The sequence below is a fragment of the Nannospalax galili genome, unplaced genomic scaffold (genome assembly GCF_000622305.1).
Source record: "Nannospalax galili isolate Female #2095 unplaced genomic scaffold, S.galili_v1.0 scaffold1674, whole genome shotgun sequence".
Classification (NCBI taxonomy): Eukaryota; Metazoa; Chordata; class Mammalia; order Rodentia; family Spalacidae; genus Nannospalax; species Nannospalax galili.
Genome location: NW_008334667.1, coordinates 36,416 through 49,368, shown reverse-complemented (window position 1 = coordinate 49,368; position 12,953 = coordinate 36,416). Strand labels below are relative to the sequence as shown.

Below are 12,953 nucleotides of genomic sequence, written 5' to 3'. Positions count from 1 at the left end.
GCACTTTTACCTTGGGGATAACCAGCAGCTGTCTAATTGAAATTAAGGCCTGCTCAATGAGAGGTAACTAATGTGTGGTACTGTAAACATAGTCAAATACACATAGGTAGAGAAGTTATAGATTCCAGAGTAAAACCTACTTTTGCCAGATCCTTAGACAAATATAACTAAATAGGCATTCCCATATTTACAGACAAGTATACCTTTCACCCTCATCAAAGAAGCTTTTTTTTTTTTTTGCAACAGATGGAGACTAGTGCAGAATTCCAGAACTGGCCAAACATAGAGACCGAGATCTGTGAGATGCTTAGCCCTACATGATGCATCTTAATGCAGTTTCTACACATAGGATGACTCCACCTCCCAACTCTCCACAGGGAAGCTTCCTTAGGCAGCAGATGGTGATTAACACAGAGACAGACAACTGGCCAATGTGCAAAGAACAAGAGGCTGCAGAGTGCTTATCCCTGAATAGGATACCTGTTTCAAACCTCTGTTTTTGCTGAAATTATGCTTTTAAAATGTGTATTTTAGAGGCCAGAGAGATGGTTCAGATATGTAAAGCATTTGCTATGCAAACATGAGGACTAGAGTTCCGATCCCCAGAAACCATGTAAAAGCTGGTTGGACACGACAGCCACCTGTAATCCCAGTGAGATCCCAGGGCCAGCCAGCCAGCCAGCCGGACTAGATGAATTCACAAGGTCTGTGTTTAGCAAGAGACCATGCCTTAACATACAAGGTGGAGAGGGACAGAGGAAGGTAGCCAGGGTCAACCCCAGGCCACCACACATGGATGCACACATCAGCACCTTGCACCTCACACATGTGAATGCAAGAACACATGCACAAATACCATGCACACAGACATGAGAACATTTTTAGTTTTCCTGAAATTTTTTGAATTTGGACCTATAGTAAGAAATTGTAGAGGAACAGACCTAAGGAGTAGACAGAGGAAGGTAGCCAGGGTCAACCCCAGGCCACCACACATGGATGCACACATCAGCACCTTGCACCTCACACATGTGAATGCAAGAACACATGCACAAATACCATGCACACAGACATGAGAACATTTTTAGTTTTCCTGAAATTTTTTGAATTTGGACCTATAGTAAGAAATTGTAGAGGAACAGACCTAAGGAGTAATAGAGGGACGCAAATGTAAAAAAAAGAAAGAGAAAGAAGAAAGAAAGAAAGAAAGAAAGAAAGAAAGAAAGAAAGAAAGAAAGAAAGAAAGAAAGAGAAGGGAAGAGGGAGGGAGCAAGGTGAGGAGGATGAGGAAAAAACCTAGAGGGATCTAGAGGAAGAAGAGGAAACCCACCAGGAAATCAGGTCTTTGTGAAATGACTAGGCAAGCACAAGAGGAAATACACATAGAGCGTGTGTAGGATGCGAGGCAAAGGATCTACAGAAGACGTGTATTTCCTGGATATTTCCTGTGAGCCCCACAGGGCTTGAAAACATACGGTGGATGCAAAGAACAATGTCAAGACCTCACAGGACAAAGGACGGCACGGAGGAGACACAGAAGAGGAGATGTTTGTCAGGGTGTGACCAGTGGAAATAGATCTTGGTTTCAAACTAAATGTTAATTTAAGGCAATAAATGAAATGAATTTAATTTCTGAAGGGCAATGAACCTGTTCAGGGTGGGTTTCAGAGTTAAATTTCACGAAATTTAAAGTGAAGATAATCAATGAAGACCACAGCGAGCCCTGTCAAACACGATATGCGTATGGGACAAGTCCAGGGGTCCACACCTTGAAGTAGTGTTTTTTCGAGTTGGAAAAAAGAAAAAGAGGGAGAGGGATGGGGATGGGGACGGGGAGGGAGAGGGAGAGGGAGAAAATGAAAGTTAAATGAAAAAGCCAATTAGAGGTTTCCAATTAGATGGCACGATGGAAGTGCTTAGTGGTTGCGGCTTTGTGTCTTGGAGAAATTTAAAGAAAAGTAAAAAGTGCCATGTAGCCCGGGCTGGCCTCGAACTCCAGATCCTCGTGCCTCTGCCTCTTCAGCATAATCCTACCGGTGTGCGCCACCACGGCCGGCGAACGACGGCGCGGAGGGAGACCTACTTGAGGGATGGGCTGCTGATGCACATCCTGCTTCCCCCTCCCTGATTCCATACCCTAAAGCCCCCGTATGTAAAGTCCCAGCTCACAACCCGTGAGCGGACATTTTTCCTGGACATCCTTCCCTGACATCCTTCCCTTCTTCCCTTCCCTTCCCTTCCCTTCCCTTCCCTTCTCTTCCCTTCCATCTTTCTCTCCGCCGACATCTTTCCCTTCCCGAGGGAAAGGTGCCCCGTGCGAAATAAATCTATGTCCCACTGAGAATTCCATCTGAGCCTCCGTGCCTCATCCATCTGCTCGTGCCTCCTCCATCTGTGTTGCTCGCTCCCGCCCATTCTTTACCTATCAGATGGTGCTTATCAGCTAAGTTCCCTTTTTCAGGCTCCAAAGTCTGTAGGTCCCTGTTGGGGAGAGGGGGGCTGCTATTGGAACCCTAACACTGGCTAGCTTGGAACGTGCCACAGACACTAGGGTGACTTGAACTTGCCCTTCTCCTGCCTCTGTGCCCCAAGTGCTGAGATTATTGGTGTGCATCACATTATGTTTTTAATGTGAGCCCAAGACATTTCTATCCAGATCACCTAACCATCTATACCTTTTGTTTTCTAGTTCTCTTGGAGATATTAAAATAGCTGAGGTGAATATCAAGGGATTATTTGTGAGACTTGTTAACTCGTCCACTGACAAAGAAATGGAGATCGGAGATCACATTCTCCTGCAGAATGTGGGTGGACATCCAATTTCCTCCTACCGTTTCCTCCCCAACATCACAATGCAGGCCAATTCCATGGTGACGATGAGTATGATCTAGAAACACCATGAGCTGAGAAGAGGGTGACGTGGGAATATTTTGAGCTGGAATACCAGGAAGGAGCTGTGAATACCAGGAGATGGGAATAGCGTGAGCTGGGAATACCGTGAACTAGGAATATCATGAGCCAAGAGTACCATGAGTTGGGAATACCTTGGGCTGTGAGCATCATGGGCTGACAATAAGGTAAGTAGGGAATACCAGGAGCTGTGAATACCTTGAGCTATGACCACATTGAGCTGTAAAATACCTTGAGCTGTGAATACTTGAGCTCTGAATACCTTGAGCTGGGAACACCTTGGCCTGGGAATGCCTTGGCTGTGAATGCTTTAGGCTGTGAATGCCTTAGGGCTGGGAATGCCTTGAGCTGGGAATATCTTGAGTTGGGAAAACCAGGATATGGAAATACCATGAGCTGGAAATATCATGAACTAGGAATATCATGAGCCAGGAGTACCGTGAGTTGGGAATACCTTGGGCTGCAAGCATCATGGGCTGACAATAAGGTAAGTTGAGAATTCCAGGAGCTGTAAATACCTAGAGCTGTGAATACTTGACCTGTGAATGCCTTGAGCTGTGAATGCTTTGAGCTGTGAACACCTTGAGCCGGTAATACATTGAGCTGGGAATGCCTCCAGCTGTGAATACCTTGAGTGTGAACACCTTGAGATGGGAAGACCAGGAACTGAGAAAACCTTGAGCTGTAAATACCTTGAGTTTGGAATACCAGGAACTGTGAATGCCTTGAGCTGTGAATACCTTGAGCTGTGAATACTTTGACCTGTGAATACCTTGAGTTGTGAATATTTGAGCTGGGAATGCCTTGAGCTGTGAATACTGGAGCTGTGAATACCTTCAGCTGTGAACACCTTGAGCTTACCTTGAGTTTGGAATACCAGGAACTGTGAATGCCTTGAGCTGTGAATACCTTGAGTTGTGAATATTTGAGCTGGGAATGCCTTGAGCTGTGAATAATGGAGCTGTGAATACCTTCAGCTGTAGACACCTTGAGATGGGAATACCAGGAGCTGTGAATACCTTGAGCTGTGAACACCTTGAGCTGGGAATACATTGAGCTGCGAATGCCTTGAGCTGTAAATACCTTGAGCTGGAATGTCTTGAATTCTGAATACCAGGAAGTGGGAATGCCTTGAGCTGTGAATTCTTGAGCTGGGAATGCCCTGAGCTATGAATGCTTGAACTGGGAATGGGAATGCCTTGAGCTATGAACACCTTAAAATGGGAATACCAGGAGCTGAGAATACCTTGAGCTGTAACTGCCTTGAGCTGGAATGTCATGAATTGTGAATACCAGGAACAGGGAATGCCTTGAGCTATGAATACTGGAGCTGTGAATAATTGAGCTGGGAATGCCCTGATCTGTGAACGTCTTGAGATGGGAATACCAGGATATGGAAATGCCGTAAGCCAGAAATACCTTGAACTAGGAATATCATGAGCCAGGAGTAAGATGAGTTGGGAATACCTTGTGGTGTGAGCATTATGGACTGACAACAAGGTAAGTTAGGAATATGAGGAACTGTAAATACCTTGAGCTGTGAACACCTTGAGCTGTGAACACCTTGAGCTGTGAATGCCTTGAGCTGTAAATACCTTGAGTCAGGAATACAGGATATGGAAAAACCATGAGCTGGCAATACTGTGAACTAGCAATATCATGATCCAGGAGTACCATGAGTTGGGAATACCTTGGGCTGCAAGCATCATGGGCTGACAATAAGGTAAGTTGGGAATACCAGGAACTGTAAGTACTTGAGCTGTGAATACCTTCAGCTGTGAATACTTGAGCTGGAATGCCTTGAGCTATGAATACTGGAGCTGTGAATGCCTTGAGCTGTCAATACTTTGAGCTGTAAAAGACCTTGAGCTGGAATGCCTTGAGATGGGAATACCAGGAGCTGAGAATACCTTGAGCTGTGAATGCCTTGAGCTGTGAATATTTGAGCTGTCAGTGCTTTGAGCTGTGAACACCTTGAGCTGTAAATACCGTGAGCTGGAATGCCTTGAGATGGGAATACCAGGAGCTGAGAATACCTTGAGCTGTGAATGCCTTGAGCTGTGAATATTTGAGCTGTCAGTGCTTTGAGCTGTGAACACCTTGAGCTGTAAATACCGTGAGCTGGAATGCCTTGAGATGGGAATACCAGGAGCTGAGAATACCTTGAGCTGTGAATGCCTTGAGCTGTGAATATTTGAGCTGTCAGTGCTTTGAGCTGTGAACACCTTGAGCTGTAAATACCGTGAGCTGGAATGCCTTGAGATGGGAATACCAGGAGCTGAGAATATCTTGAGTCAGGAATAGAGGATATGGAAAAACTATGAGCTGGCAATACCATGAACTAGCAATATCATGAGCCAGGAGTACCATGAGTTGGGAATACCTTGGGCTGCGAGCATCATGGGCTGACAATAAGGTAAGATGGGAATACCAGGAGGTGTAAATACCTTGAGCTATAAATACCCTATGCTGTGAATACCTTGAGTTGTGAATATTTGAGCTGGGAATGCCTTGAGCTGTGAATACTGGAGGTGTGAATACCTTCAGCTGTAGACACCTTGAGATGGGAATACCAGGAGCTGTGAATACCTTGAGTTGTAAATACCTTCAGTCAGGAATACAAGATATGGAAAAACCATGAGCTGGCAATACCATGAACTAGCCATATCTTGAGCCAGGAGTACCATGAGCTGGGAATACCTTGGGCTGAGAGGATCATGGGCTGACAATAAAGTAAGTTGGGAATACCAGGAACTGTAAATACTGGAGCTGTGAATACCTTCAGCTGTGAATACCTTGAGTTGTGAATATTTGAGCTGGGAATGCCTTGAGCTGTGAATACTGGAGGTGTGAATACCTTCAGCTGTAGACACCTTGAGATAGGAATACCAGGAGCTGTGAATACCTTGAGCTGTAAATACCTTCAGTCAGGAATACAAGATATGGTAAAACCATGAGCTGGCAATACCGTGAACTAGCCATATCATGAGCCAGGAGTACCATGAGCTGGGAATACCTTGGGCTGAGAGGATCATGGGCTGACAATAATGTAAGTTGGGAATACCAGGAACTGTAATACTTGAGCTGTGAATACCTTCAGCTGTAGACACCTTGAGATGGGAATACCAGGAGCTGTGAATACCTTGAGCTGTGAACACCTTGAGCCGTAAATACCTTGAGATGGAATTCCTTGAGATGGGAATACCAGGAGCTGAGAATACCTTGAGCTCTAAATACCTTGAGTCAGAAATACAGGATATGGAAAAACCACGAGCTGGCAATACCGTGAACTAGCAATATCATGAGCCAGGAGTACCATGAGTTGGGAATACCTTGGGCTGAGAGGATCATGGGCTGACAATAAGGTAAGTTGGGAATAACAGGAACTGTAAATACTTGAGCTGTAAATACCTTGAGCTGTAAATACTGGAGCTGTGAATACCTTCACCTGTGAACACGGTGAGATGGGAATGCCAGGAGCTGAGAATACCTTGAGCTCTGAATACCTTGAGTTTAGCATACCAGGATATGGATTACCATGATTTAGCAATACCGTGAAGTAGGAATTTCATGAGCCAAGAGTACCATAAGTTGGGAATACCTTGGGCTGTGAGCATTGTCAGGTGACAATAAGGTAAATTGGGAATACCAAGAACTGTAGATACCTTGAGCTGTGAAAACCTTGAGATGGGAATACCAGGAACTGTAAATGCCTTGAGCTGTGAATGCCTTGAGCTGTGAATACTTGAGCTGTGAACACCTTGAGCTGGAATGCCTTGAGATGGGAATACCAGGAGCTGAGAATACCTTGAGCTGGCAATATTATGAGCCAGGAGTACCATGAGTTGGGAATACCTTGGGCTGCAAGCATCATGGGCTGACAATAAGGTAAGTTGGGAATACGAGGAACTGTAAATATTTGAGCTGTAAATACCTTGAGCTGTGAATACCTTCAGCTGTGAATACTTGAGCTGGAATGCCTTGATCTATGAATACTGGAGCTGTGAATACCTTCACCTGTGAACACCTTGAGACGGGAATGCCAGGAGCTGAGAATATCTTGAGCTGTGAACACCTTGAGTTTAGAATACCAGGATATGAATTACCATGATCTAGGAATACTGTGAAGTAGGAATTTCATGAGCCAGGAGTACCATGAGTTGGGAATACCTTGGGCTGCGAGCATCATGGGCTGACAATAAGGTATGTTGGGAATACCAGGAACTGTAAATACCTTGAGGTGTAAATAACTTGAGCTGTGAACACCTTGAGCTGAGAATACTTTGAGCTATAAATACCTTGAGTTGGGAATACCAGGAACTGTAAATGCATTGAGCTGTGAATGCCTTGAGCTGCCAATACTTTGAGCTGTAAAATACCTTCAGCTGGAATACCTTGAGATGGGAATACCAGGAGCTGAGAATACCTTGAACTGTAAATACCTTGAGTCAGGAATACAGGGTATGGGGAGCTGAGAATACCTTGAACTGTAAATACCTAGAGTCAGGAATACAGGGTATGGAAAACCATGAGCTGGCAATACCGTGAACTAGCAATATCATGAGCCAGGAGTACCATGAGTTGGGAATACCTTGGGCTGTGAGCATCATGGGCTGACAATAAGGTAAGTTGGGGATACCAGGAGCTGTGAATACCAGGACCTGGGAACACCAAAAATCTCAATATAACATCAGTATGAGTATTGTGAGCTGAGATTAAGGTGAGTTAGAACACAGTGGGCTGAGCTTGTGGTGAACTGAGAATCCCCAATGTGAGCTGGGATAACCAGAAGGTGGGAGTTCTATGAGCTGGGAATACTAGGAGCTGGTGACACCTTGAGCTGAGAATACGGTGAACTGTGAATATTATGAACTGGAATACCAGGAACCTTGAGTAGCTTGAGCTAGAAGCTTCAAGAGCTGAGAATAAGGTAAGCTGGGAATACTGTGAGTTGGAAATACCAGAAGCTGGGACTAACTTGATCAGAGAATACCTGGAGCTGGAAACACTGTCACCCAGGAAAAGTGAGCTGGGGATACCATGACCCAGGAGAACCTGGAGCTGGGGATGTCATAGGCTGGGAATTCTCTCAGCCAGGAATGTCATGATCTGGAAACTCAATGAGATGTGACTATTTTGAGCTGTTAATACCAGTGCTCAGGGACACTGAGCTGTGGAAAACAGGATCTTGTATCAAGAGGATCTGAGAGTACCAGTAACTGGGAATATTGTGACTTGGGAATACCATGAGCTGCAGTTACCAGGAGCTTGAAACACCAGGAGCTGAAAAACACCAGGAGCTCAGAATATTGGGAACCGGGCATACCAAGAACAAGAAGATCATAAACTGGGAATTCCATGAGGTAGGAACAACACAAGCTGCACATAAGGTAAGTTGGGAATACTCTGAGCTGGGAACAGGTGAGCTGAGAATAAGGGGAGTTGGAAATACTTAATATCAGCTAGAGATAACCAGAAGCTGGGAATACCGTGAGCATAGAATGCAGAAAGATAGGAACACCCTGAGCTGGGAATAGGAGGACAGGGGAAGACCAGTGTTGAGAATACCTGGAGCTGGGAATTCCATGATCAGGGAATAGCAGGAGCTGTGAATACCTTGAGATGGGAACATTGCGAGTTGAGAGTTATGAGGGAACACCATGGACTAGGGTGTAGATATCAAGAGCTGGAAATAGCACAGCAGGAGACAGAAAATCAGGATCTGGGATTATGTGAGCAGAGCTAGGACTAGGAGGTGGGAATGCAAGAGCTAGGAATACCATGATCTGGGAATACTATGAACTGGAAATAACAGGATCCGGGAATACCAAGAGCAGGGACTACCAGGAGCTGGGCGCACCAGAAGTTCAGTGTACCAGGAGCTGGGCGCACCAGGAGCTCAGTGTACCAGGAGCTCAAGTGTACCAGGAGCTGGGCGCACCCAAAGCTGAAAACTCTCAGAGCCAGGAATACAATGAGCTGTGAATAAGGTGAGTTGGAAATTCATGGATGTGATTATCTTGACCTGGTGTGTCATGAGCAGAGAATCAGGTGATATGTAGACCAGGAGCTGGGAAGCCCGTGAGCTGGAATACTGTTGGATCCAAGTGCCCTGAGATGTAGATAAGGAGAGTTAGAAATGCAGTGAGCTGGGAACATCATGAGCTGAGAAAAAGGTGTTAGGAATCCCTAATGTGAGCTGGGAAAACCAGGAGCATGGTGAGCTGTCAGGTGCATGAGCTGGGAACATCGTGAGCTGGGAATGCTGTGAGCTGAGAACCCAGTGAGCTGGGAATGCCATGAACCAGGAATCAGACCTGGGAAACACCACGAGCTGGGAATGTCATGATCTGGGAACGTTAAGGAGCTGGGAATACTTTGAAAATACCACCTTGCGCTGGAAACATCGTGAGCTGGAAACATTGTTAGCTGGAAATGACAGCATCAGAGAGAATTATGAGCTAGAAATACCGTGAGCTGGGAACTTCCTGAGTTGAGAATAAGGTGAGTTGGGAATTCCATGCACTGAGAATACCATGTGCAGGGAACATGATTATCTGGAAACAGTATGAGCTAGGAATGTCATGAGCTTAGAATAGCAAGAGATAGGATTACCAGGAGCTGGGAATACTGGGAGATGGAAATCCTGGGAGCTGGGAGCGTCATGAGATAGGATCATCAATAGCTGGAAAGAACAGGAGGTAGGAATACTAGGATCTGGGAATACCACGAGTCGTAAGAAGCTTGACCTGGTAATACAAGGAGCTCTGAATACTGAGAGCTGGAAATGCCATGTTCTAGGATTGTCATGAACTGGGAACACCAGGAGCTGGAGATACTCTGTGCTGGGAACACCAAGAGTTCTGAATACTGAGAGCTGAAAATGTCATGTTCTAGGATTGTGATGAGCCGGGAATGCCATTAGCTGGGCATAGCAGGAGCTGGAGATACTCTGAGCTCGAATACCCAGGGGCTGAAAACATGAGGAGCTCAGAATACTGGAATCTGGGCATACCAAGAACAAGAATATCATGAGCTTGGAGTTCCATGAGGTAGAAACAACACGAGCTGCACATAAGGTGAGTTGGGAATACTCTGAGCTGGGAACAGGTGAGTTGAGAATAAAGGGAGTTGGGAATGCTTAACATAAACTACAGATAACCAGAAGCTGGGAATAACGTGAGCTTAGACTAGGAAGTGATGGGAATACCACGAGTTCAGCACACCTGGGAATAATTTGATCACAGAATACCAGGAATTAGGAATATCATGAGATGGGAACATTACGGGCTGAGAATAAGGTGAGTTGGGAATGCCATGAGAAATACTATGAGCTGGGAATACTTTGAGATGAGAATAGCAGGAGATGGGATAACCAGGATGTGGGAATATTGTGAGCTGGAAATAACAAGAGCTGGGAATACCAAGAGCTCGGGATGCCAAGAGCAGGGACTGCCATGAGCCAGGAATACCAAGAGCTGGGGATGCCAAGAGCAGGGACTGCCATGAGCCAGGAATATCAAGAGCCAGGAATGTCATGAACTATGAATATTTTAAACTTTGAATACCAGAGCTCAGGGATACTTTGAGCTGTGAATAACAAGAGCTCTGAATACCAGGAACTGGGAATATTGAGCTGGAAATGCTGTGAGCGGGGACTACCATGAACTGATAATACCAGGAGCTCAGAATACTGGGATCCAGGAATACCAAGGGTGAGGAATAGCATGAACTGAGAATACCACGAGTTTCAAATAAGGCGAGTTGGTAATACAGGCAGTTGGGAACACCCTGAGCTGAGAATAAGGTGAGCTGGGAATACTCAGCATCAGCTGAGATACAGAGAGGTGGGAATGCCAGGAGTTCAGAATACTGGAGCTGGGAACATCCTGAGTTGAGAGTAAGGTGGGTTGGGAATACTGTGCTGAGGGAATACCTGGAGCCGGGGTTATCATGAGCTATGAATACCAGGAGAGTAGAATACCGAAAGGCAGGAATACCATGAGATGGGAATAGCAGGACATGGGAAAACCAGGACTGGCAGCATCAGAGCTGGAAATACCAGGACCTGGGAATGTCATGATCTAGGAATACTGGGATCTGGAAAATCATGAGATAGGAATGTCATGAACTATAAATAGGGTGAGTTAGGAATAGCATGGGTTGGGAACATGGTGAGCTAAGAATAAGGGGAGTTGGGAATAGTTAATATCAGCTGAGATGTCCGGAGCTAGGAATACTGTGAGTTTAGGATACAAAGAGATGGGAATGCTCTGAGCTGGGAATAGTGGGAGATGGGGCTACTAGGAGCTGGGCGCAGCAGGAGCTGGGTGCACAGGGAGCTGGAAACTCCCAGAGCCAGGAGTACAATGAGCTGTGAATAAGGTGAGCTGGGAAATCATGTCTCTGATTATCTTGACCTGGAGCATCACGAGCAGGGAATTAGGTGATATGTGGACCAGGAGCTGGGAAGCCTGTGAGCTGGAATACTGTTGGATCCGAGTGCCGTGAGATGCGGATAAGGAGAGTTGGAAATGCAGTGACCTGGGAACATCGTGAGCTGAGAATAAGGTGTTAGAAATCCCTAATGTGAGCTGAGAAAACCAGGAGCTAGGAATGCTGTGATCCAGGAGAGCTGTCAAAGTGCATGAGCTGGGAATACATAAGATGAGAACACCGGAATTGGGAACACCTGGAGCTTGGAATGCCTGGAGCTGGAAATAACCAGGAGTTAAGAGTATCCTGAGCAGAGAACAAGGTGGGTTGGGAATACCATGTGTTGTCAATGACATTATGAGCTAGTAATACCATGAGCTGGGAATACCTTGAGCTAGGAATTGCATAAGATGGGAATACCAGGAGCTGAGACTGTTTCGAGCTAGGGATACCATGAGTTAGGAATATCATGTGCTGGGAACACCAGGATCTCAGAATCCTGGGTCATGGGAATACCAGGAGCTGGGAGCACCTTGAACTAGGAACATCATGAACTGAGAAAAAGATGAGTTGGGAATTCTGTGAGCTGTGATTACCTTGACCTGGGAGCATCATGAGTGGAGAATTAGGTGACAGGTGAATACCAGCAGCTCAGAATACCAGGACCTCAGAATGCTCTGACATGGGAATGTCATGAGCCGGGAACATTGTGACTTGAGAATAAGGTGAGTTGGGAATACAACGCACCAGGAAATCCGCAGTTTGTGAATAACTCCAGAATATGGTGAGTTGAGAATACCCCATATCAGTTGCGATATCGAGGAGCTGGGGATGCCATGAACCTGAACACCTTGAGCTGGGAATACAGTGAGTCAGGAATACTCTGAGCTGGGAGGATCAAGTGAGCTGAGAATCCTGTGATCTGGGGATACCAGGAGCTGAGTTCCCAGAGGAAAAGCTCCCCTCCCTGCCTGTGGCGGAAAAGCGCCCCTCCCTGCCTGTGGCTTCACATAAGTAGTCTTATGGCCACCCGATCTCTCCACTAAGCGTGAGTCATGCTTCTTTATGGTGTGGGTATAAATCTGTACCCCACTTCAATCTCCCCAGCTTTCTTCAATTTAGTATACAATGTATTTTGCTTTATCATCCAGCTATTATAAACTAAGAAAACATTCTTTTTTATCCCCTCGGGTTTTTGAAAAGATGGTTTACAGATTGCTTCCTGTAGCTCCCGCTGTCCTAAAACTCTGTGTAGACCAGGCTGGCCTCAAACTCACAAAGAACCACCTGCCTCTGCCTCCCAAGTGCTGGGATTAAAGGAGTGCTCCACCATAACCAGCTATAACAAAACATTCTTTTTTTTCCAGAATGTAATCAGTCTTTAATTACTTTTTTTTTACACATACTTTAAAAAATTATTTAATAATCACATACTTAGAAGAAGCATTTCATTACATCAGCATTGACATATTCAACAATTTTCTGAGCTAGGATGCATGTCTTTCAAAATTGGCTGTACAATTTTAGGTTTACAGTTGAATTATTACGCTTATACAATCTTTTACTCATTATAAACTCTATAACACATAAAATTAAATGAGGTTTTAATG

At 45.4% G+C, this 12,953-nt stretch overlaps 1 protein-coding gene across 1 annotated transcript in view; it reads left to right on the top strand.

Moving 5' to 3' along the window:
* LOC103731133 (lamin tail domain-containing protein 1-like) overlaps positions 1–12,953 on the top strand; it is a 32,102-nt gene that overhangs the window by 7,300 nt on the left and 11,849 nt on the right. The window contains 1 exon segment of the mRNA XM_008829450.3: positions 2,687–2,877. Coding sequence (XP_008827672.1) covers positions 2,687–2,877 — 191 coding nt within the window.